The 26,552-nt window shown below is 35.5% G+C and overlaps 1 protein-coding gene and 1 pseudogene across 8 annotated transcripts in view; both read right to left on the reverse strand.

The window, feature by feature from the left end:
* Positions 1-357: 357 nt before the first annotated feature.
* Positions 358-3,751, reverse strand: LOC147873019 (ubiquitin-conjugating enzyme E2 J2-like; annotated as a pseudogene). The gene is made up of 6 exons (XR_015536573.1): positions 3,300-3,751; positions 2,746-2,899; positions 2,533-2,658; positions 2,208-2,298; positions 1,539-1,667; positions 358-1,431 (listed from the first exon to the last, which is right to left on the reverse strand). The product of XR_015536573.1 is annotated as a ubiquitin-conjugating enzyme E2 J2-like (transcript).
* A 6,120-nt stretch (positions 3,752-9,871) lies between these two features.
* LOC110835907 (limbic system-associated membrane protein) overlaps positions 9,872-26,552 on the reverse strand; it is an 893,271-nt gene continuing 876,590 nt past the window's right edge. For 5 of the 7 annotated variants that reach the window (XM_087353891.1, XM_087353892.1, XM_087353890.1 and 2 more), the window contains 4 exons: positions 26,171-26,399; positions 20,933-20,977; positions 17,399-17,516; positions 9,872-16,387 (listed from right to left, as the gene is read on the reverse strand). In XM_087353891.1, coding sequence (XP_087210017.1) covers positions 17,407-17,516; positions 20,933-20,977; positions 26,171-26,399 — 384 coding nt within the window. In that variant the 3' untranslated portion in view covers positions 9,872-16,387; positions 17,399-17,406. The remainder of the gene's footprint in view (positions 16,388-17,398; positions 17,517-20,932; positions 20,978-26,170; positions 26,400-26,552) is intronic. The other 2 variants (XM_087353887.1, XM_087353888.1) reach the window with 2 other exon arrangements.

Raw genomic sequence — 26,552 nt, forward strand, 5'->3', positions numbered from 1 at the left:
ATATGGACAAATTATACCTTGCCTACTGTATAGTCCACGACTGTAATCTTGAGACTTGCAAGGAATGCAGGAAGTCCGTAGCGTTAAAGGCAGACGATATCTAACCTCCTTCCTTCTTCACCCCATCTCCTCACCCCGCAAGTCTCAAGATTACAGTCGTGGACTGTATAATCGTCTTCAAGCAGTGGGACCAGTCCATTGCTTCAATTCACACTGGACTGCACAGGCAGTGTCCTGGAGGTTATTCTAGAGGTCTTTTCATCTTGCACCATCGAGAGGTGTACACCTTCTAGTATTCGGTTGCTTGATGTGTTGAAGTAGTAGGGATGGGATAAAATACAGTACAAGTAGCAACTATTTGCAGTTAGCTTAAGCAGATAAAGAAGTCCACATTTAATATTATTTGCATTATCTTTCCAAATAATTTTTAAAAACCTGATCCTTCAGATCTCATTGCAGTACTTACAATAGTCTTTAGTACTGTATTATAAACCCTTGCATTACACGCTACAAAATAAACATTTGCCCAAAAAACTGTCCATTGAACTAAACAACTGGGAACATTTGTGGATGAGAAGTAATACCTATTCTGTACAGTCTTTTTTCTACTGCATGTACGGTAATATATTCTACAAAATAGTAGTTTCCAGCCCTGTTCACATATTTTTTGATAGTAACATTGAAAACAAAAGGAAAAGAAACTGGAGTTTTCACATTACATTAAACATAGAACAATAAACTGTAGCAAACAAAGCAGGAGAGAAGCATCAATAAGAATAAATACTTTCACTTCGTAATATTTAAAAGTCATCAGAAATTATGCAGCAAGTACACATTCTGCAGACAGAATGTATGATCATAGTATGGTTATGGTGTTCTTATTAAGTTACTTCAATCAGCAAAGCAGTCACAGATGAATTTCCTGAAACTGGAAATTATTCATAAATGTTTCTGAATATACGTGTTCATATGCTTGTATAGGAAGTAATATTTTGTATTTCATCCTGTCCATGAACTCTACTAATTACCCGTCTTTAATCTTTACTTTCACCAGAAATTTCATGCCTGCAAGGCAAATTGTATATACTCTTTATGAGACGTAAATGAGAACACAAGTTTAACAATTAAAAATGAGACACAAAGTCTGGAAAGAGAATGGGGGTGAAAAGAATAAGTGACTAGTTGTCCGGCCGATCACAACACAGCATTGCGATAGACTGTCATTTTAATTTTGTGGCTTCATTCTGTAGCGATACTCCTCAGCACGTAACTGACCGTGAAAGCACGACGCAAAGATTTATAATGGCACCGTAAACTGGACTCTAGTCATTGTGGCGAAACTAATTCTGCAACAATGCTTCCATGTCATTTGATGTTGCTTCGAGCAGCTCGTTTCATTTCAGCCCGTCTTTCAAGTTCAGTCTTGATATTCTGAAACATTCAACGCATGACTAAATATTTGCCATCATACTTATATAAATGACAGAAGGTAGTTCTTAACAACAAACAAAATGACGGGCTTGTTAAATAGCACTTACAGTAACCATGTCTGGGAACAGGTCACAGAACACATTATCTCGGAGGTTGAACGCCAAGCTCTGACCAGCTAACTGTCTTTTCTCATATTCGGATGACTCGATACTTCCCAGTGTTGGAGTTCTCTCAATCTGGCAACAGAAAACGGAACATAACGGAACTGTTCTGGCATAGCAAATAGTTCAGACCAAACCAAACTTACGTTTTTGACAGAGGCAATGGTTATACTACTATGAAAGAAGCTGGGAAAATATGGTAGGAGAGTGAGGCTTGCATCTGGGACCCTATGAATAAGTCCCATGCCTTAAAGTAAAGTTAAAGTAAAGTTTGTCCCACTACACGCCATGTAGGCGTTTGGGGGGAGTGGAGGTATAGCTCCTCTCTTCCTTGACCTCGGCACTAGATGGGGGTGAGTGGTCAGCATCACGCCCCGGCCGGCTTTACCCCCGGGAAAGGACCCCGGTACCCATTGTAGAGGAGGCTGGGTGGGCCCCGGAGTCGGTCTGGACGCAGAGGCTAGAGGAAAAATCCTCTGCCCCCCGTCGGGGATCGAACCCCAGTCGTCCAGCCCGTAGCTTGTCACTATACTGACTGAGCTATCCCGGCTCAGTCCCATGCCTTACACTGAGGAAATGCCCCCATCCAATTATCTATTTACGTCAGGATGTTACCATAAAGCTGAGGAATCCTGTGAGGATGGTGAACACACTCAAGTCAATGTTCCAGGCGTGAGATAAACAGAGACGCGTGTTGGTATGGAACCTGTAAATATGAGAACACCTGATAAAACAACTCTGTAACGACATTGAAGTTCACAACATTTTTTTGTAAAGTGTGGGCTATGGCACAGTAATGGTAAGATTCATAAATATAAAATGAAACTTCCAATTTAGACCACAAGTTCCTTTGTAATTTTTTTTAAATGGCATGTTTCATAGCTGAGAAGCATGGCAGGTTTGGAAAAATCCAGCAAACAGAAAAAGTACAAGTACCAACCTTCCATTTGGAGTGATCATGTATATGCCAGGAGGTTCGAATGGATAATTTGTTGGAAACACAAGTTTCCCATGATACAGTCCTCCATCATATGGAGTGTTCTCTGGTCCTGTGAAAACATAATGCCTGAAACAACAAAAACACCAAAGTTACCATTTATTAAAATATTCTAAAAATATGCCACATTTAGCCACAAAGTAGGATCATACGTACCATTCTCGAATGTTAGCTGGTAAGGGTTCTGCTACAACATAGGGATCTGGATCCTTCTTCAATCTCAAATACTCTCTTTTTAGGCGTTCTGTCGCACTGTTAGTCTTACGTGTGGTCATTTTCGTTTCCTTTCCTTTCCTTTCGTTAACCTTTACTGTTACAGAAATGTAAAAGTAGAAATAATAATAAAACATTCCATTCTCCGTCTATAAATACTTCATATACCCAAATACGTTGTAACACGCCTCTCGACACAACTGTCATCTTGTGACACAAATGTGGTGGTCACGCGAGAGTACCCATTTTTGCCTCCAATTACCTAAGGAGCAAATACTTCACTACAAATGGACACACCAATTAACAATGATGCATTGACAAATTAATAATTGCAATAAATACAGAAAGTAGATACATCACAGAATATGCCAGTGTCTACACAATAACATCCATGGGCTACCATAAATGTCTACTCCCAACTTCAAGGTTACGCGATTATGAAGGAAACGTTCATTCAATTGTTATGAACTAGTGACTGAAACTAATGGGGAACCTACCATAACGTAAGCTGAGAACACCACACCAGGCCAGTAGGAGAAAAATTAACAGTACAAACATGGTTCCGGAGAATCTGACGTAAATGTAATGAAATTTACTGTAATAATTCTTATATAAAATAAGTACTTGTGATATTCCAAAACGTTTTTAACAGCACAAAATTATCAAGTCTATGACGCACTTCTTCTACAACCGATTCACAGCTCAGCTCTTGCCTCAATAAAGAAATCGGATAGTTAAAAGCAGTAATGAAACACAACAATGCCGAATAAGCAGATGACGTAACAATTAGTTTCTTAGGTAACATAACAATGCACGCAGTTCATATAAAAGTTGACCATTGTTGTCGGTCCATATTTACACATTGTTGATATGGATCTTACACATCTTCGTTACGCTTTTTTGCCGAATGACCATTCCGTATAGACGGATTTACGTCAAAAAAACGAAGTGCACAAGTTTAGGATTGTTAATCATTTGTTTTCGTTAAAAATAAATCAAGATTCGGACTGATTCTAACCTTCTTTTCCTTGAGGAGTTCCTTGTAGCCGCGAACATCAGCTTCCACATTTTTTAATATTTAGTAATTTATTTTCAAAAGTCATGTCGTCATAGCCAATGATTTAAACATAAAAATAAGTCGATAAGTAAACAGATATGTGGTTCTCACAGTGGTAAAAACAAATCGATTATAACCATCTAGGTTGTGACTCCGTAATCTTGTGGAGGTTACCAACGTTTCGCCTCCACTTTCAACCTTGAAGATGGAAGTGTGTCCAGGAAACACTCGTAACCACCTAGAAGTTCATACGACGTCATAATTCAGAAGACCATAGTATGCTGAGCGAGAGCACAAATCGATTTCTCGTTTGGTAAACTGTCACGTAAACAGAGCGAAAAGGAAAAACTGTTTGTAAAACAACTTATATGACGAGCTTGTAAGAGCAGTAAAGTGATATCTCTAATTCCAAGGCAATACGTCACTGGTTTTGTAAAAAGACATCCATTTTCTCCTCTAGGAGATCTTATACTGAAGTGGTATTGTACATAGAAAGGACACAACCTCAAGGGAATTTTATATATTGTGTTTTTCTTTCAAAGAAGAAAACGTAGAACCTTTTTTCAATATTTTTGTACTTATCCACGACAGTCTTGCTAAACAATAACAGAATCAATCTTCATATCAGTTCTTTACCACGTCATCGCAGTACACACTCCGGACCTCCCTTTCCCACAATGCAGCTCGTGGTACGTTGGTGATAACCTAGTCAACAATGAAGGATGAAAGGACGCAAAAATCCATATATGGGAAGAGTCTTTTAACACTCGCTGACCAATCTGACGACATGAAACGAAAGAACTTCGTGTCTTAACTTTTACCTCAGCAAGAGAAACCCACATCTTACTAAAGATTGTGTCTTCTTTAAAGCTTCAAAAAAATTGTCTCTGGCTATAATACGGCCAGAGAACAAAGCTAACAACTAATAACAAGATTAAAAATTTGTAGAACTTTACCAATATTTCCCCATACGTCTTGATATCGTGTTTGTTTAGCTTAGAGATTAATTTTGTATTTTATATCTAAACACAAGGCTGCCAGAACTGGTTTACTGTATTGCTATCATATTTTTCAATAATTCGAGCAGGTTTAAGTATGAGGATATAAATTAATTTATCCGATAATTTTCTGCTGTCGTAATAGTTAAATAATGTGTATTTGTATCTCAAATAAATAATAAAACTGTATTAGCCTGTAATATGTTTGTAACAGTTAAAAGGATTTCATAACATATTTCAGGTACGTTTATGATCTGTCTTAATACAAAATTTCACATGCCTGACACCAGTGGTTTGTAAGATATCGTCATCAAACCAAATATTTTGTAAAGAAATTATACAGCTACCGTGTTGTTTTATAGTTTACAGAACATTAACTTAGCAAAGTCCCTAAGTTTTATAATATCTGTCACCGCACACAATTTAAGGGCTGGATATTAATTGGTACTAGTCGCTCCTAATGCATACCTTCATACGTCCGCCATGTTTCTATTAAAAGTTTATAAAAATACAATTTGTTATGATCACCAATGAACTGACGTATACATAAAACTTAATTAAAATCTGTGCGATTCTCGATTCGATATTTGCGGACAGACAGAAAATTTACCCATAATAATTTAGACAATTCTACTTATCAGTTAAATTGTTTTGAAGTGACTTAATGTGTCCCCAGGTTGCAGAATGATAAGACGATAGACAGCAAACAAGGTACTGTCCTATAGCTTGTGGGTTTGGGCGTGGGGTTTACAACCCTCCCTCCCCCACACCTAAGGAAGGTGACATGGTAGGGTATCGGACTTGGATGCATCGTTTGGAAAGACCTGCATCAACTCGGGGTGGGATCCAGTAGGGTCTCCTATGAACCTTCGGTTTGTATAAAGGGCGGCTGAGTTTTTGATTTCCCAGCAAATGCCAGCAACTCTAGAACAAATCTATCGAATTTATTAGTTTGTCTTTCAAAGATACAATCTTATTTGAACACATTAGCTCATTTGTTTTAACATTATTTGCTTTGTACTTAATTTCTTAATACGCCTAAATATATTCTTCATTGTAGTTCACGTAACGACAGCGCTCCACTTCGCTCTTACAAACCTTAAGCTGTCTTTTACAATCTCGCCTGCAGCCATGATCAATCACAATCAAATGGCTACTCAATCTTGTAACTTAATACTTACAGACTCCGAGGGAAACCAAAAATCCTCCTCCTCCTCCAGTGTACGTTTCTTAATTTGCTGGTAAACAGAGAATATTACCACGCAATGTCCTTTGAATTCATGAAGTCATGTGTCTCAAGTCCTCTGTACTACTCTGTATTCTAAGGTTGCTGCAGTAACATTATGGTCATATACCCATGATCACAATTCAGGATCTATCATGAAATGGCTTCCGTTTATGATTACTCGAAAATTGGATCCCACTACGCTATACGGTAGTGATGTGACCACCGACACAAGCTCGATTTCGAAACTAAACGGCTGTAATAATATATTTCTTATCCTCTTTCGAAGGACCCAACAATCCAATTTACTCAGGGATTTGCTCACTGATGTACCGTCCGACCTGGGGACAATCCTCGAGACAGGGACGCAAGCTGACAAGTTCTCAGCAACCACAGCTTGAGGCAAGAAACCTAAAAATGTTTAACGTGAGCAAGAAATGCAGAAAGGAAGGAAGAAGAAAAGGACAGAAAGAGAAGAATCATAAAGAAAAAATAAATAAAAAGTAGGGAGAGAAGAAACAATAAAAACAAGAAAGTAAACAAATAAAGACTGAACTGAAGAAAGAAAAAAGGAAAACGAGAAGAACGTCAGAGGTTAGACGAAGTAAGTAAGAATCGAAATATTGGTGAGTTAAACAACAATTTCGCTAGGTTTTTGTTTTAACAAATTATTTTCAGTTATTTGTAAAATACATCAAGGATCTTAAAAAATCAAATAAAACGACTTTAACGATATAAATTACGATGTAACTCTAAACAATAAACTCAAACAGCGTTTAAAAACATATCGATGCAAAGATAAGCAACATTTATCAAATACAATTAAACGTATTTAATTCCAGTCCGAAATATATTTCATATTCTTTGATAACACTGTACCGAGTGTGCCAGTAAAAATATCTCTTGGATGTAGAATTATAAAGAGATTTTATTTAAGCATGACTATCATTCTACTGTCTCGTAAATCCAGTGGATATGAAGGCGACAGTACATGACTGGTACAACGCTTTCATTGGACTACACAATATAATTATTTTATCAACGGTTCTCTCAAAAGCATTGGATTTAGCAGAAATATTATATAAGAATTACATGCGTATATTATGGATCCCATTAACGTTTATCAAGAAAAATTCTCCCGGGTCTACTTAGCGAGATAATTCCACAGTATATTTAGGTATATAAGTAAGTGGGCTTTAAAATGAATTAGACCTACACCGAATGAAAAACATCCCAATACTCACATAATAGAAGTGACGCATTTTAAATGTTATTAAAATCTATTTAAGGACATGAAGCTAACGGAACGTAAATATTCAGCCGCGCCCCTAACATGTCATTAAAATGTGATTAAATTAATGAAATATATATATCTTGTTACTAGTGCAATGAAAGCACCGTTTCCGAGTTGTATTAGTCTACAAAAGAAGGAGATAAATGCACCTAATACTTTACTTAGGTAAAGTGATTTATAACCAAAGTAAATTAAAACAGATCAACAAAATTTGGTATAAATTTATTATATTGACTTCAGTCTATATATATCAGGTAGTTTAATCGCGGTTACTTTTGGGGAAATTGGGCAGAAATTACTATAAATAAAAGGTACATTCAAAACAATCCTATCTTTTAAACGCAACTTTAACATCGCATCTATTAAGAAATATCTAGGACTCTCAAAATTACAATATTAATTGTATCACGAAGAAAAAGAATTGACTGAGCTCCAACAACTAGGGAACGTTTACTATTTATTTAGGTAATATAACCGATTATTAAAAACATACAGCCTTAGCCCGGCGAGCAATTTTAAAAATCGAAAATAAGTAGTCTTATTTTCCTTTCGTGGTTCAGTGGTACCACGTACACTGCGGAAATATAAAATAAAATGCGTCGTTATCTAGCACCAGCCAGGCAGGCGTTGTTACCCTCGAGGCTAACCTAAGCATCAAGGAGTAGGTTGCAGCTGGCTAACGACGAATATTGGTTCATGTTTTATGACGTGTTTTTATTTATGAAGTATGACAACCACGAAAGTAAAACAGAAGTCTCTTTTATTCTAAGTCTTTCAAATTGTTAGTAGGCTAACACGGTTAGAATTACCACTATACCACTGCCAACATAATAGATTTTACACAGAACATTGCTTCATGGAGTACCTATATTATATGCGAACACAATCGTACGTAATCATTTATCAAATGTTATGCTACTGACGTAGTACACTGGTTCATGAAACGTCACTAACAGGCAAAATGTACAATTTCCATTCTATTTTAAAATGTTAATAAATCGCTAAACAATATGAAAGATATTTAACTTCATTAACAGATTTACAGTACACTGCACTGAATTATTTTGTTTTCTGAACTTCGAAGAATAGCCATGTTGCAGTTTTGTAAGGCAATAATATAAAATATGTAGGATTTGAGGTTTCGACGGTGGTGAGTCTGATGATGGCTGTTTTCTAGGTTGTTGTACCACCATCAGGGCGATGAGTTATTATCCTGATGATTGAGGCAGCAAGGACCCCTGAAACGTCGGCAAATTTCTACTAGACTATAATTAGCAACAACCTAGAATACATCCATCTTCAATATAATATTACATCGATATAGCATTAAAATGCTCTAAAGTTAAGAGGCACACATATCGCATGCGCCATCTGCGCATTGGCACGTTTGAAAACAAATCCAAGAATCTGACCAACAAATATGTTAGGCATTCGGTATAATGAGGAATAAATATAGCATAACCCACTATTGTTATAACTTAAACAAAATGACTGGTATAAAATAACTGCAAGGTTTTGTGTTTTAATTAAGCCCGTATTCTCGAGCATATTGTGAAAAAACAATAACATTTTATTGAAATATTCTTTATGTTCACGGTTTGGCTACATAAACCTAAATGCGCGATGTGTAAGCCGAGGTAGGGGGAGTTCATTAGTAGTGGGGGTCGCACAACCTCAACTGCGGTGACGCACCGAACTAAACACAGCTAGAGCTACAAGCCAACCGAAGCCGACACCCCCCTAGCGCGTGCTTCGGACGGGTCCATCTCATACGACCAAAACCAGTCCTTTGCGCAAGTATCAGCACTTCTCGCTCGGCCTCTACACAGCACTTACCGCACACTTTAGTTATGATTCTTGTCGTTGTTCGATCAACCTGACAACTGCCAAACTAACGCTGTTTAAAATTTATTAACATGTAATTACATATATAAAGAATCATATTCTGTATGAATTTGGTTACATCAACTTGTTTTAGCATATCAAATCACCATTTCAACGTTCGCTGGGGGTAGGGGGGGGGGATTATTTAGGATCGTAGCTAACATTTTATCATGTCTGTTCCGACGTATGAAGCAGAAACGTAGATACGTATTTCAAGCAGAAATATAGGACATTTCTATGGAGTATTAAGGTAAAATATGAATGAATAAAATCTGAAAACACCACGTGATAAAATTTCAACTTAGAAACATTGCAATAAAAGCTATTAAAACTAAGGATACAGTGATAAGGGTATTCGTAATGCATGAAAAATAACGGTATTCTTTTGATATTATTTAAAAATATGATGGTAAATATTTGGCAAAGGAGAAGTTGGAGAGATTGAGGTAAAAATACATTAATTGGAGCATGAGAGTACGAGATCATGCGATATGGAAAGTCTGAGGGAACAGTTTATCAGTGAACGTAACCTACTGGTGTGAATATTTATGGATACAATACTCCTCAGTCAGGATGCTGGAATGGGTTATATCTAAATAAAACTCGAAACATTAAATACAATATAAACATATTTATATTCACATGGCTCCTCAATTCCATTTAAGAGTTTTGAAATTGGCTGCACATTTAGTATACAAACGCAAGGTGGTGAGAGCACACATCAGAAGCACATATATGTATATCAACCATTACTTAACTCTTCTAAAATATCTGACACTTTAATTTTCAAATAATTTTAGGTCATATAAAAATAGCTTTAGAAATACTAGTTATAGTATCTAAAATATTCTTGAAGTAAAGCTATCTATTTCTAAGTTGGCTTTGCTAAGTAACATACACATATTTATGATTATATAAGTTATATATATTTCATTTGCACAGTGAGTGTTTGGCATGAATGTGAACATTCAAAAGCGTCCATTGCTTGTCGATCTAGACTGACCGAACCACATTCCAAAAGTTTGCTTTACAGCTGCGCGGTATAGAAAGCCCAGTCCTATTTAGTGTAAAATATTTTTTTTGCCAAAAAAAATTTACGATATTACGAATTTTATCCGGGGATTAATGTTATTATAACATATTAATGAACGCAAGCCCTGACGTACGAATAAAATAATTGTGGAATTACAAGCATTTCTCTTAATCCACCGGCACACTTTGATCTCTGTGGGATGATTATCACTTAGACAACTTCAGACGACTTCAACAATTTGACGACTACAAAACATGAACGAAAAGAAGTCAAAGTAGTTGATTTATAATATAATAGATACTGCTTACCTATTGGGACGTATCATGTCAATCTGAAGCATTTTTATTTAAACCTCATTATTAATTTTGTTTACGTACTTTGAGTGGACACGATAAAGTGTTATACAATTGCGTTAAAATAATTCTGGGTACATTTACTTATATAAATCGTCTTCAATCACATTTATAAATATTTTAAAGTGAACTATATCAGAAAGTTCAAATTACAGTCATAAACAATACGTTATATCCAGAATTGGAAGTTCACTTACGGATTACAAAAATAAATTCAATGTAGCTGATAAATTATATGAAAATTAAAAGTGTCAGATATAAAAATCACCATTCATACGAATTCATATTACTCAGTAATTCATAGTAGCACAAAACCATGAATTCCTCCAGAGACTTGGTAACATCAAAAAGCTTTGGTGTGGATAACTTTAATTTGTTCCTACTAATTACAGATTCTTCACGATGGAAAAGGTTATTTTACAGCTGGGATACAGACAACTCTATTTTTGTTAAAACCTTTTGGAGTGGGGGGGGGGGATCATTTATTTCTAACAGGAAAGATATTCCATTTTGTTTCTTCCGTATTTCATCTTTGTTTACTACTGCCTCACTAATAGTTTTGTGTAATTATATTGCTCTGTATATGGTATCAAATCGATGCCACCAGTTCTGAAACCAATGCAAATTCCATATTTGAATAGTCAATGGTTGTCATGGTAACATGAACAGCGTCAGGTAGACACACATTACAACAGTCACAACACGTTCATATTTAGGTACAAATAACAAATGAAAATTAAATTCACAGTTCTTACACAGTCTAGCTTATATTAACTATATTGTATTTTCTTATTAAATTTACATGTATAACACTTAGCGGAGTGTGGGAAAGGTAGGGAGAAATGGAACATATAAAATTTTATCGGGTTAATAGCAAATTTTTTTAAGTAATAACAGAATGTTCAGAAAATATGACACAAGTAAACGTTTCTAAATAAATCATTCATAAAAACACTGATTTTTTGTTAATAATAAAAATACATGTACACAGATACGAAAGAAGTTATTTGAATATGAAATTTATGTCATGTACCAAACCTTTGGATGACGAAACATTTTTGAGAAATTCAAAACGGTTGAACCTTCACATCCAACGCGTAATTATATTATACTAATACAGAGTAAAATCAGATTCACTCAAGAAACATCTGCTATAAATTCCCAATTCGAAATTTAATCTAAATTTTTCAAAAAAATTTCGACGAACGAATATAAGACCAGACTGACTTCACTTCCACTAACGCATTCATTTTAAACACACGGCAAGAAACGTGTACGGAGACGTAATGCACATAACTATAGAACAAGTTCACTTTCTTACGACGAATTTGATTTAAAGCGATAAAACGGTAGATATAAGTGTTTGGTTACGAGAGTTTAAACGTAAGTACATTGTTTATGTGATCGGAAAATTGTAATTTGCGGTACACAGTGACAACACCAGACTTCGGCCACCAGAAAGTCTGCAGTTCCTTCGTACTTGTTGCTAATTAATCAATTTTCTTTGTAACAATCATGTAGCGTGCGTTCATTGTATGATTTGTGGTTTTCACGGCGGTGAATCTGAAAATGGTTGCCTTCTGGGCTGTAGCTCCGTGCAGTCTGGTAGAAGTTTACCAACGTTTCAGAGGTCTTGCTACCTCCATCATCGCCCTGATGATGAAGGCAGCAAGACCTCTGAAAAGTTGATAAACTTCTACCAGACTGCACGGCATCTTCCGCGTGTTTATTGTTGATTTTTCCAAATCAGTCATATGAAGCAGTTAGTAGGCGTTATCACGTGAATTTTCATGATGTTGATGTACCGAATAAGTCAACGATTAGAATATGAAAAGTTTATTCGAAATGCTGAAAGTGGTTGCGTTACAACCTAATTGTAATTATGTACAGCGAACTCTCCATAAACTCGGATTTGTAGAAAATGGATTCGATTTTACGCGTGAAAATAAATGCGAATATCTTGACGAACGTGAAAAATTCCATGTTATCCTTTCTGCCAAACACTCTACAGCAGCATACGAAAAATATCGCTGTTATTTAAAACGCTAAAGACGGTTCAATGTTTGTATAACCGGTTTCGTTTGGGTGTATAAATAAAATTTCGGCTCAACTGTCATTCTGAAACGTATTTCTCCCGCGTCACTTACCCCTCTACTGTCCACTGACCAGGAGAAAAGCCCTGTGGGGGGAAGTCGTTTCTGGTGCGATGCAGGGGGAAAGTTTCTTATCAGCTGGACTAGAGGGCTGTTATTGGTGGGAAGTGTGATACGTCAGAGTTTTACGCTACTACACACAGACTGAAAACATCAAGCAGTTAAGAGTAGCGTGTAGTGTAGTCTAATGTGTTCTGCGGGTGTTGCGATAATATTCTAGATTAAATCACTGTGCCACTGTGAGGTAATCTTAAAGCTGTACCCACTAGAACACATGAAAGCCTGTCGTCTGTTGTTCGTTCAGTAGTTGTGGAACTAATGCTTTTAGGATGGGTCGTCATTCATCGCGAAATCTTGCGCATGCGCGTATAACGAATTCCTAGCAGGGCTCTTCTCCTGGTCTGTGGACTGTACGTCCCACAAACTGCATGTAAGCCGCGGTCTGTCTCGCTTACGCAACTATCGTGTTCAATTGAGTCGCGATTCCTCTTTCGTGTTTTACTGTTCATGATATTGCACCTGAACATCATTACGAAATCAAAACGTAAATGTAAAAGTGACAATGAAACAAAAAAGTAAAGAAATATTGTATCCCTATTAAAACCACATACTATTTTGTCCATCGCGGAATCACTGAACGCGCAGATTTCGGGGAAAGCGTTTGCCGCATTGAAGACAGATTTACTTTAATTATAAATATCACATGCGTTTTTATCTGACATGTACAATAAACATGACATTTAAATTTAATTTCGTGACGTTTGGGGCGCACGTCGTAAATGCGGAACCGATGAAACGGTAACGTGAGGTTAGTCAATTGTTTACTTAATTCAAAATGTACCTGCTTCATGGCTATAAATTTACCTAATTTTTATGTCCTTTGTGTTTATATTAGCGGAACTTCTCTTCAGGGGATCTGAACATGCGACCAAACAGTTTAACCATGTAAAGCACGAAGTTCGTCTAAACACAATTTTAAAACTGTTTACGACATTCTAGAAACACGCTGTTAATAATTTTCAGGAAAACGTGTTAACTATTTTCACGGAAAAGATATATCAGATTATTCTGAGAATTAAATGCCAGTAATAAAGACGGTGCGGGTAAAATTCTGAGTTACTGAACGTTAAGATGGTGGTCAACATAGTTACCATTGTTCCTTAATGTGCACTGTTTCGGAAGTGGGTCAAATTAAGATTTTTTACGATCATAAGTCCAATTCTGAGAAATTTCGTGTATTATTTTCTGCACATTCTGTGTTTTTACTTAAGTGTCAAAAAACGAAAGGGGTCTAACTGATAATACGTTCTACATATATATTTTTATAATCGCATGTGTGCTTTGCTCAAAACATGATCAGAATCAGAATGTCCGCTTGGAATCAACATGGTTTGAATTTATAACTTCTGGTTCTGAACATCGCAGATCTAATGGAATCATTCTCGTAAAAATAACGGGCTACCAGTGTGTTGTGTTAACGCACAATCAGATATTTAAAAATGCGCATATTACCGTCATAAGATTCGAATATACGTATTATCACATTAGAATATCCACAGATGATTAGTTCTTTTAAATATTATTAATAGTATTATTATTATTACTAGAAGTAGTAGTAGTAGTCTTTGTTTAAAATTCACATCATAGTTCATAGATTTTATTGAGACATTCATTGTAAATGATCTCGTCCAAAAAAAAATATATATACGTATCTGTGCAAAATGAAACATTTATTCACGAATGGCGAACGAAATTGTTACAAAGATACTACTTTCCTTATATAACACCAACTAATTTCTGTAAATTAATGGCACTGTTAAACATATTAACACTATTATAAAGGTTAAACTTTGCGTTCATTGCTAAAAATTCAGTTCCAGATTCCAAGATTGCCATATGTACTTATTCCATTAACTTCCGCTAGAAACGTCACAATTTTCGGAGAAACTATCATTAAGATGGAGGGTAAATTCACTGTAAGACTAGCTGTGCACAAATTACGAACAACAAAATAAGAAATTCCTTCATTCAGTCATCATTGAATAATAATTACGAAATAGCTATTACGCAATTATAAAAAGGGTAAAATTTACAACACAGTGACCATACACTTTGGGCCCCTTTATCATGTACGGATATACCGTAACATGTCACGTAAACTTATGTTAAATATGCGTAAAGAAATTAAACTTATTTTTCAACTAACAGAAAAGTATATAAAATGCAATAAATACTATGACAAATTCGTCGTCCTTATTACTGCATACGTATATCAGTAACTAACATCAACATATGCTAGGAAAAGAAGAATAAGAAACTGGTCATGCTGTTATACAGAATGGCACAACTGCTCTTCCTAGGTAAAAAAATTCCATCACTTACGACAGAAAACACATAATTTGCAAAAAAAATCTCTTACATTTCTCCGTATTTTACCAAATAACAGAGTTCTACTATGGCGACTGATTTATGAGACGAATTGTATGTACGTAACAATTAATGAGCCTTAAACATTAAATATCAACTATCTGATATCTCGTTCTAACGAATTTTCAGCTTAAAATGATCAAAGGACATTGAAATTCAACCAAAATATTTGTTCAACTCAGATAATAAGAGTGTAATTAAACGAAGTAACGAGTAAGCAAAAGAGGCATAAGTGACCAGTACCAATTTTGTATCTACACGAAAAATTTAAATAGACTTCAGAAATTACATGATGACTGTAACATATAAACTACACAACATATCGATAGCCTGAAAACTTCGCTTCATGTTTCAGATATTCGCAAAAACAAAATAATTTTGTTGGAAACATTATTCCATGTTCATAATTTTAAGGGAAATGCCACATGACGTGATATATTTCGTAAGAGATTTATTTTTACCAAACAAAGAAACGTTGAATGTTCGTTCATATTTGTGCTTGGCCCCAGGGACACGGTTGGTTTGAAATAAAATGTATTTATCTATTTACCTTATTGGCGATGACTTCTTCAGAGGGTCCATTCTTCTTTACACAAGATCTCTTGTAACCATCCAGAAAAGACGAATACGAAATTCACATAATATAATCACAAGCTACATTTTTACACCAACATACAAACTGCTGTAGAAATCTTCAAAAGATTTTTGGTGACAAAAACTGGAAAACACTTACAGTTATATGCGTTCTTTCAGATACTTTAAGACATTTCATTTATTATTCAATTGCTGCATGTCAGTATTTAGAATAACATCCCGTGTATTACTAAAAAAAAATACACGGAATTTAAAAATGATCTCATCCCTGCATCGTGACGTGACATTTACAGAAGAGATTGTCAAACTGCCATTGTTCACATAAGAAAGGCTCCTCTGATATCTACTACTTAATATGAAACTTACGTATTTAAAAATACTTGTGGTTCTGACGATGGGAACACTGTTTATGGCACGAACTTACGCACGCACAGACACCAACTAACACAGTCACTGCCCTCTATCGGAGAATGAATGACCTTGAGTTGGCTGCTTTCTCGGCTCTTCACTTGAATGTTACTCCACCCTACTTTGACTCACTTCCATCATTGAAAACACTGATGGAATCTGTAGACAAAACAGAGACCATGTCAGTTTAACCCTTTAACACCCAGCGGTATGCACCATTTTATTTAATAATAAATAACATCATTTTGTCAACAGTGTATTTGTGGCTTTTGTGCTGTTTCTTTAAGTAAACAAGGACTATTTACGTAAACAGCAATGACCGACTGGCTCTTATAAAGGAGAAGTGTGTTTATAACGATGTTATCGATGTTCGTATTTTGGATATAAGACCTCGCAGACTTATAGGTAAAAGCCAATGTTAGGAGGAATTTACTATCTCCATCTTCAGCTTTCGTATCTACCACACGGCTTTACTTCACAGAAGACCAAAATTGACGAGAAGTGTTGTATTTTCTTTGAGGTACGGACTGAATTTTTAAATGTTATTTAGACCAGCTTCAGATCCGAAGGGTTAGATATTTAAACTCATTATTGATTACAGTCACAAAAAGTGGATTTTTAGAAAAAAACGTAAAAACACTATGAACGAGAAAATATATTTCAACTTGGAAGATACATGTTTTCAAATTTCGATTTTAATAGCATATTAATATTGATTTACTACATACACAAAATATTTTCGTAAACTAATCAGAGTACACACATCACTGCGTAGTCAAATTTACCTCTCTGTTTGTAATCGAATAAGCACCATATCGAATAATGTATACGATAAAGGTTAAAATTCTTGTGTTGCCCAGTTTTATTATTTAATAGCTCAATTACTGTAAAGTTATGTATATAATGGCTTTCCGACATTACATTTCCAATTCAATACAGTTCCTTTATAAGAGTGTTAGCCACAGCAAAAAGTTTATAACAGGCAGGCAATAAAAGAGACACACAACAGACCACACAGTAACAAATAAAAACAAAAAGAAACTAAAATACTAAACAAACTGAACACATTATACTAAAGGGTAAGGTTCCTAAAGGAATAAAGTGTTTTAATTAAAATAGTCCTAACAACAACAAGAGTAATAGTAATAATAATAATAATAACAACGGTACCTTGGCGTCTAGGACCACGTGACTGCTATCAGCGCCGTGATCAACAGTGGCACCACACTGCACATTGATGACGCCATGTTGTTGTAAACCCTCATGCCTAAATCACGCACTTCAGGCTCTGCACAAACATACGAAACATGAAACATAAATGTGAGGTAACCTCAAATATATTACTGCGTAAGCAATGTATGTAGTATAACCATTTCACTGTTATACACAATTCCTGCCATTACGCTCATGGAGGTTTCAATCTGAGACTCGTAAAATTCATAATTACGGGTAAACAAACGCATTTGTGTCTACGTTACTTGAAATCCTCAATCACATTCATTCATAAGAAGATTCCATTGGTTTAGTTTGTCTTCAATTACATTTTAGTCTTTCTCCCAACTAATCACATAGGCTACTAAGATTATGGCGTTGTCTTTCAAACATCTACATTTAAAAAAATATTCTGATCTCCCTAACTTAGTTTGAACACAATTTCCGTAATCGTGTGTTAGATCTTCTGTTACATATTCAGACAGTTCTAGAAAATATTTCCTTTATTTATATTGCTGCATTTTTTCAAAATCTTCAGAGGACTTACCATGTCTTTTCGAAGGCCATCTCGATTAATTGTGTCATTGTCAGGGTGAAATCCGTCTTCGATATTTCCCAAAGAAGTGCATGTTGTTTCTCATTGGGCCACACTTCTACAACTTTATATTTTACTGGCTAAACTATTATACACAGAAGTGCTATTTTCCAGTAAATATAGAAGGGATTTCGAACAACTTTCATATACCTTCTTCCAGTCATCTCGTCTCTCATTCCATTGCCTGACTTTCCTCTCGACTCTGTTTATCCACTGCATTCCTACCGCTTCCACTGTCAATTCGTATGCCCTGGAGCTTTATTATTCTTGTTCTTTTTACACTGACGATTTCGACATCCAATATCGGCCTACTCATATTTTACGTATTTGTCCCTTCTATATTATTTTTATCATTTCTTGCTCATCTTTGGCTATGTATAGTATCAGCAGTTCCTAAAAGTAAGACTGCAAGATTTATAAATAATAATTTCTTCACCATATTAAAGTCCTACTCTAAATACGTAATTATTTTGTTGTTATCTATAATTAGTTTACATTTTTTGTCAATTCTTTTACTATCAATGTGATTTTCCAATCATTAAATTTATTCCAAGATGGTCTTGTGTCCATTTTAAGATCTTCCTGGTTATTCTTCGTAACATTTTGAAGTTGTCCCTGTCGTCAACGAATCACCTTTCTCAAAATCAGATCGGCGCTCATGCTGCACAAGAGCTTCTATCAAACAGGGGGCTACATACTGGAAAGTTAAACTTCGAGACTGCCGCAAAACGCAAACTCTAAAATCGACTGCTATTGGGGCTCCACCAAAGCTGTGACACGCCCAGCAAGACGACAGTGAATAGTAATAACGCTTCAAAACTACAAAGGCCTCGTACAGAAGAATAGATTTACACTTGAAATGTTTGTATATGTAAATAAAAACTAGTATTTCCATTTTAATAGACTAAGCTTGATAAAAAATCTAGTTTAGCATTTTACACTTCGAATTCTGCAAGACACGTATTAACTAAATATTTCATAAACGTCACTTCATGTCATGTAAATACTCTAGTAACCTCAATGGAGAAACAATTCACCATATTTTATGTAAAATTGTATAAATAAATAAAAAAACAGGGGAAATATTTGCATTAGCCCCCGAAGGGCAGTGTATTTTAGTATTTCTATGTAGTCGCTCTGTATAGATTCGATAAATATTGTACGAATTGGCCCCAGACTCTTCCACTGCAGCCATGCATATGCAGAAGGTGCAAAAGTAGGCTAAGCTGATACTGCTAGTCGGAAGAAACAAGACATCAACAGCATTACAAATAAGGGTATAATAATCCATATATTCATATACACCGAAATTAAATACGCAGGCAAATGTTTTAATACTCCATACACAAGAATTAGGTACAGTTAAAACAAGTCTCTCAATAATTTTAAACATTTTCAGAATTCATATTTATTTTCGTAACAACGTTTTAAAAATCATGTTTATTTAATACAACATATATAATACGATTACTTTGAATAACTGAAGACACCATATGTTGTAGAACTCAGCCCGTAATTTCAAAAATAACCACACCCAAGACTTCTGAACACGATGAAAGACACTTTATACAGTAAGGTATAAATAGTGGGGGGAAGGAGCTCGTTAGTTTTTAAATCTGAATTTAAAAAATATATAGAATTAAATACTTGCTCTATAACATTTTGATTACATGTTACAGAACAATTTCAGATGGAGTTCTAAGCAGAAGATGTTAAGTTGGATGGTATGACAACTGTTCACATTATACATATTAGTGAGACTATAAATTCCCAAAATCAAATTAATTTAAACGAAAAAAAAACACGAAATTAAAGCAGGCACAATGTAAGTTAATTTATGGGCGTTTACGATGGGGCGTACTATAATAAAATTTGAAAAATACATTTTGTGTATGGGACCGAGATATCCTCCACAGAGTATGCATAACTTATTTCCATCGGGACTGACGAAAAATGTAAGCCTGCTCAATGCATATCAACGTTCGCTGAGCGCTTGTCTTATTTTCGCTGCATCCCGTGTCGTAATACGCAAATGCAATACAACATCAATAATGGCATTACGAACATATATTTAAAGTAAAATAATTAGAACAAAATTAGTCGGCTTACCTACACTTCTTACAACCGAAACATTGTCTGATATGCTGTAGGCTATGCACTTAACACATGCAAATGATACAGTGATATTTCTGCTAATAAAAAGCTGCTATGTTAGCATGTATTATACTATTAATCTTTCTCGCCGCAGACATATCAGTATGCCTATCTGGATTCATTGCAAAGAATGCCTCTGCGGTTAGGCAATTTATATTTTTCGAATTAAGACGAGTAAGCCAGGAGCAACTGAAATTATGAGACACGAAGAATGCGTTCAAAGGTAAAGATATTAAATATATCATGTAGTTACTTAATTTACGTCATATTTAGCCCAAACTAAATCGTATCACTTCTTCATCTGTTTCTAAATTTGTCTCTTCATGAGTGAACACGTCTCTCAGCTTCTATGCTAGGAGTAAAACATCTGTGAGTCACAGCTACAGGGGAGAGGGGAAGTTGGAAAGGCACGGGGGAGCAAGACGCCATATGTGCTGTCGCTTCCCCTCCCTCCCCTCCCTCACCTGCCTGGAGACGAACGTGTGAATTTGCAGCGGTCGACATAGCCCAGAGACATCTTGCGACATAATAGGGACCCGTACCACAAGTATCTTTCATGTAATTCAGACATGAATTCGTGAAAATGTTTAATACTTAATATTTTAACACATAAAATAGGTAAATCAAACAAACAAGAAATGCATTAAGCAAAACAAATACTTTATAAAGTGAGGAAATAAAAGGCGACAAGTGTAAAGAAGTAAAAGAAGAGAGAGAGAGAGTGAGAGAGTTTCTGAACTGACCTGCCAGAACTGCGGGTTCAGGTGAGGGCTCATACAGGGAGTTCTCTGCCGGGTGAGTGCCAGGAGAAAGATAAAAGAGAACAAACGCAATGAGTCACAAATCAACAAACAGACAAGCAGAACAAATAACTTACAATACAAGCAACATCAATATTTTACATTTCCTTATTATAATCCCCAACTTTGTTCACGTCTATTGTACAATATGAATGTAATGTGTGAGCGAGTCAGTGTGTGTGCACTGGCGGATGGATATCAGAAACATCGTTAGTTTGCAAACCTAGAAACATATAAAGCCGAACGGTAGGAAAACTGTGAATGATGAATTCGAAATGAAGTGGGGGGAAAAAAGGTAACGGAGTCATATTAAGGCAGTATTACAGAATTTGTCTGAATGACGTGAAACAAAAAATCTCAAAAGAAAACTGTATAAGACAGCTGGTTTCCGACACGATATTCGAACTTGGGACTAACAAATACGAACCAAAAGTGTTAAATATACGACGGCTACTCTCAGTGTCATAAAATATCTCACACTTGTTTACTATTTCATCATTTTTAATTCATCATCCACAGTCATCGTAGCATCTTACTATGTTTACTTACGTTTGATGAGAAGTGTCATTCAATAATTCAACAATTAATTACATGAAAATTACATTTCCTGTTATTATGATGTGAAACTCCCCTGTCTCCCTGTCTCTGCAGTCCAGGATAAGACCCCTTTAGTTCGTGCAGAAAACTGTGTGAATGTTTCACGAGGAGTTTGCTCCCTTGTGGAACAAATATTAAAATCGTTCCGACCTACAACTCCACCTCCCACCATAGAAAGACTCGAGAATGGATAAATCAATTTTAATCAAATTTAATACTGGAGAATTTTACAGAAAACTGTCCAGCCATTTCAATTTCCATTTAAATTGGACAATTTTAACTACTAGTTCACACAAAAACTCTTGTGAACTACGGAAAAAGCGCGGTTCAAAGGTACCGATGTACTGTTACGATATTCTTGTTGAAATTCTGCATTCACATTCGCAGTTGCCTGATAAAGTAAAATACGCATATTTTACCAAGCTAAAATGAAGTCTTCCTAGACATTCCACAACTATAATCTTAACACGTCCTTTTTAAGCGTAAATAAAATACATTGTTACTTAAAAAAGATGTTTACAGTAGGTCTAATACGACAAAGAAAAATATCGTCCTCACATCGAGTTTTATTCGTAACAATTTATGATTTGTTAGTATATTCGTTAGCTTAAATTCTAAAAATTTGCATTACATTATATTGCTGATGAAATGAATAAATGTTTCGAATGCAGAGATATTACTACTTAAAAGACAGTATAAAATCACCACAGCCGATGGAACAATAAAAGAACTGTAATTGTGAATGCTTCTAATTTATTTTATCTGTATCGAACGGTTATAAAGGAAAAATAGATAGATTGATAAGCAGAGGAATGATAAGGAACATGGTGAAGAAATGTTATGAGTAAAGAGAAAATCTTTATACTGATCACAACTCGTCTGTTAACATGTTACTTTCAAAGTATTACACAAATTATTTTTTTCTATTTTCACGGGATGATTGTTATTGAATTGATTAATGTTAAGTGTCGTGTAATGGCGTCCAGAACTCCCAACACGAGAAACCGTTTATCAAAATGCTGTACGTGGAAACTGCCCTTCAGCTCGGTTGTTAGCACAGCATTTCAAGCACACTTTAAACACTTTAAACTGAAAGCCTCCATCAGTCATGTTATGTTGTGGCTTACGTTGGATAGGATCCAGGCAGAAATTCACTTCACTGACGATTACATGATGGTTATGAGTAGAGGAGCGAACGGAAAATTAATTTGGGTTTCAAACCACGAATCCCACATATGAGTCGTATATATAAAATTTTCTTGTATGGAACTTTAATATTTTACATGCAGGTCACCATATAACATTTATCGAAGTACCAGTAGATATATGTCACTCTTCCACGTATTATACCAAACATCTGACAGCACATGAAACATAATTTTGTAACAATTTATAAAAATAACGGCTCATAATAAAAATAAATACACGGAACACATTAGCTCCTCAGTTGATCAAGAAATTCACTAATTTTTTAAGTTCAAAGCATGCCACTGAATATTATTCTGAGACAGTTGAATCCAGTTCCTACCTCCAAAGTGGTCTCCTCCATTGGATTTTTTGACCAAAATCTTCTTCTTATTCTTAGCATTTGTCCCGCTTTGGTGGAGTCTGATTTTTTCTCTCTCTGAATTTTTACACGCGTACAAGGTTGCGAACGCTCCAGAAAAAGAACTTCACGTATATAAAAAATAAGAATTATATGGAAAACATTTTGTTTTTTTAGTTATGCCTATTTGTAATGAAATACGCATATAAGAAATAAATCACGTAAATTATGAATTATATTAAACGGAACTCAGCAACACAATTATCCCCTTTTCAGAACGAACATACCACATCGAATATTATTCAAATCTGTCACATATAATAATTATTGTAAACACGTTGCATCCAAGTCTTCACAAGTTGGTTCAAGCGGTAAAACTTCTGACTTGTATTTGAGATACTTTGGGTTAAGTCAGGAAACCGGTCATCTTGCCTAAGATTTTCCTCAGTTCCAAAATGCATGAAAGAGACCACGACAGTCTTTAAACCTAACACCGAGCAAAGTCGAGGAGTGAACTTGCACTAAGGTAACAAAAATGTGATGTCCGCTTGATAGAGCTAAGAGTAGATGGACTTATAACGGTTCTTAAAAATGTACTATATGAAGCTGTAGACTGTATTCAATAATCTCTACGCAGAATTAAATGACTAGTTTTTAAGATGAAAATTAACTTTCTGGTTTCATTAAAACAGATTGTATTGACCAGCTGAGCAGATTTTTCTAGGAAAAGCCCTAAGTCAAACAGTTAATTAAATCGGTTATCCCATCATTTGAATAAAGAGGTTAAGAAATTATGGTACGATATTCGAAATCGGTAAATACAAGACACGAAGCAGGAATGCCAACTGAAACACTGTGAGGTTCAGTAACGCCTTGAATAATGGTAGGATATTGTGGAATAAAGAAATTGTGAGGTATTTTAAGGTATACACAGACTGAAAACATTCACGAAATATCTCAACCAGTAGGAAACAGCTGATGTACTGCTATTGCATATACTGAATAATATGTGAGAAAGTTAACCACTGAACCTAAGAAAATGTTCAATTCACTTTAACTGTTGGTACTTCTGCCTTAAAGGAATAACCTACAACAATGGAAATAAAATAGAATATTTCTGCTGGAGGCGACGGGTCTTGAATTGAGTTGAAATTTTAGTTCATTCCGTTTCTTACTGCGAGTATATGACCTATAAATGTCATGTACTGAAGGAAATTAAATTATCCAAATCACATCTAGTAAAGGAAGGCAGAATTTAGAATTTCCAATGATATATGTGTTTACTATTTATCATCTTAATAAATACATTATTATAAAGAAAGCTTATTTTGTTCCACATTCTTATAACTCTATCGATAGCCATGATACAATGATGTCTGTATAAACACGTGAAAAATGAGTTGGTGGATATTGACGGATACAAATCGACAACAGCGCCACGAAACCAGACGCCACTACAAAACAAAACCTGAATAAAAATATGTTTCTACTCCGTTACTCTAATATAATTCATATTTTAAAATGAAAAATGTATTCTATTTTTTTTCGGAATCAGAAAATATGTTCGCTACAGTTTTATTTCACACAAACAATTTACATTTCCCTATATTAATATTCATTTTTAATACTTTATATACGTCATACACAAGAGGATGTTAACAACTGACTCACGCACTTGTGATAATTTACTGACTAGAGTGCTAGTTGGTTACAACTTCCATTTCGTAGCAACGAGAAAACGGAACTGATGTAAGTGTTAGTGCCAGCCCTAGTGCTCACAACCTCAACACACAATTCAAATATGAAAAAAATAAGTTTTCTGCAGTAGAATTTAAATTAATCATTTTCATACTGCTTTTATGTAAAGAAAAATTCAAAAATAATACTAAAGTGTTGTCACTGTGGCATACAACTAATTTTACGTGCAACTTAAGCTAGCAGAATTACTGTGACATATTTTAAACAAATGGTAATTCTCAGACCATTTCATACGACTCTAAAAAAACAGCCTCGCTATCCTTTTGTCCACGTTTAAAACTTATAAAACATGAAACTATAAGAATATAACAAATGGTCTGAATGTGACCAGCTGGTTACAAAATGTCGCTTCAATTCTGTAAGATCAAATTATTTTTAGGCCCAATAATAACACTGTTTATCACTGTGTGTGTTATGTATGACTAATAATGATTTTAAATGGCAGACAATTATACTTTACACATGTCGCTACCAATAGGCAACTTTTAGAAATATCTTTATTACTGGCGACGAAAACGTAGAAATAGTTTTAATTGTACTTCTGTGACGAAATGGATGACCAAAGTAATGTGGTAGAAAGTAGCGAAGGAGATAAATTTACAAAAAAGATAAATAAATGGAAGTAAAATGTGGTAATGTGTGAAGATAAGAAATTATTCCTCCCTCAATTTTAACGGGTATTTCTAAATATTATTTAAAAATAATTGTATGGAATCAGAACGCTAGATGACGATTCTAGATCACCTACAGCCTATTTACCGAGACGAGACAGTGAATGCAAACTAAACTGCTCGGGCCATCATGCGATCACTTACTACGCTGGCTCTACCGGTTTCTTCAACTCTCGAATCAGATGACTGTCACGTGCGTAGCTAAAGGATTGTTCTTACATCGACTGTCTGGTCTCCGTAAATGGCCTATATGGACGTATACATAAGCATGCTTTGTATTTGAAATAAGAAATTTCTCCTTCTACCAATTCTTCCTAGCATTTACTTAAAAAACAATGGCACTACTATACATAAAGCCACTGGTATCTGATCGTATTACATGGAAATGCCACCTTAACAGTTAATACCCCCCCCCCCCCAGAAAGAGACTTCGTGCAGTCATCATTTCTGTATTTTTGACACGGACGACCCATATGGGGATGAAATGACGTTCTATTGACGGCTTGGCCACTTCACCTCATTTGCCGAGATGAAATCTCCGTCCTGCGGTTAGGGCAAAGTATAGTCACTGGAAACTTACAACGGCATCAAAAAGATGTGAGAACTCACCTACGCCTGTCGTGGAAAAGGTGAAGCTGTCCGAAGAACGGCTCCATCCAAACCGGTTCTTTGCTTCCACTCTCGCCTCGTACTGGGAGGATGGTTCCAGACCGCGTATCAGATACGTCATTTTCTGGGTTGGCTTGCCGCTCGGAATGGGCGAGAGGATGACGTCGTTCCAGTCGCTCCTGGCACCAGGGTGTCCGTAGATCGTGTAAGAAGAGTACGTGTCATTGTCCTGAGGACAGATTCACTGCGTTACAATTTGTATCCGATATGTTCTGTACAAATATATTTTATTAACTAATTGACTAGGAAATAATAACTGTGCAGCTATCTAACTTCATTGTGTATTTTTGAAAAGCTGATAGTGTCTAGGTGGTCATAAAAG

Source organism: Zootermopsis nevadensis, unplaced genomic scaffold (genome assembly GCF_977971745.1).
Source record: "Zootermopsis nevadensis isolate Lab colony 2312 unplaced genomic scaffold, Znev_1.0 Znev_ptg000022l, whole genome shotgun sequence".
NCBI lineage: Eukaryota > Metazoa > Arthropoda > Insecta > Blattodea > Termopsidae > Zootermopsis > Zootermopsis nevadensis.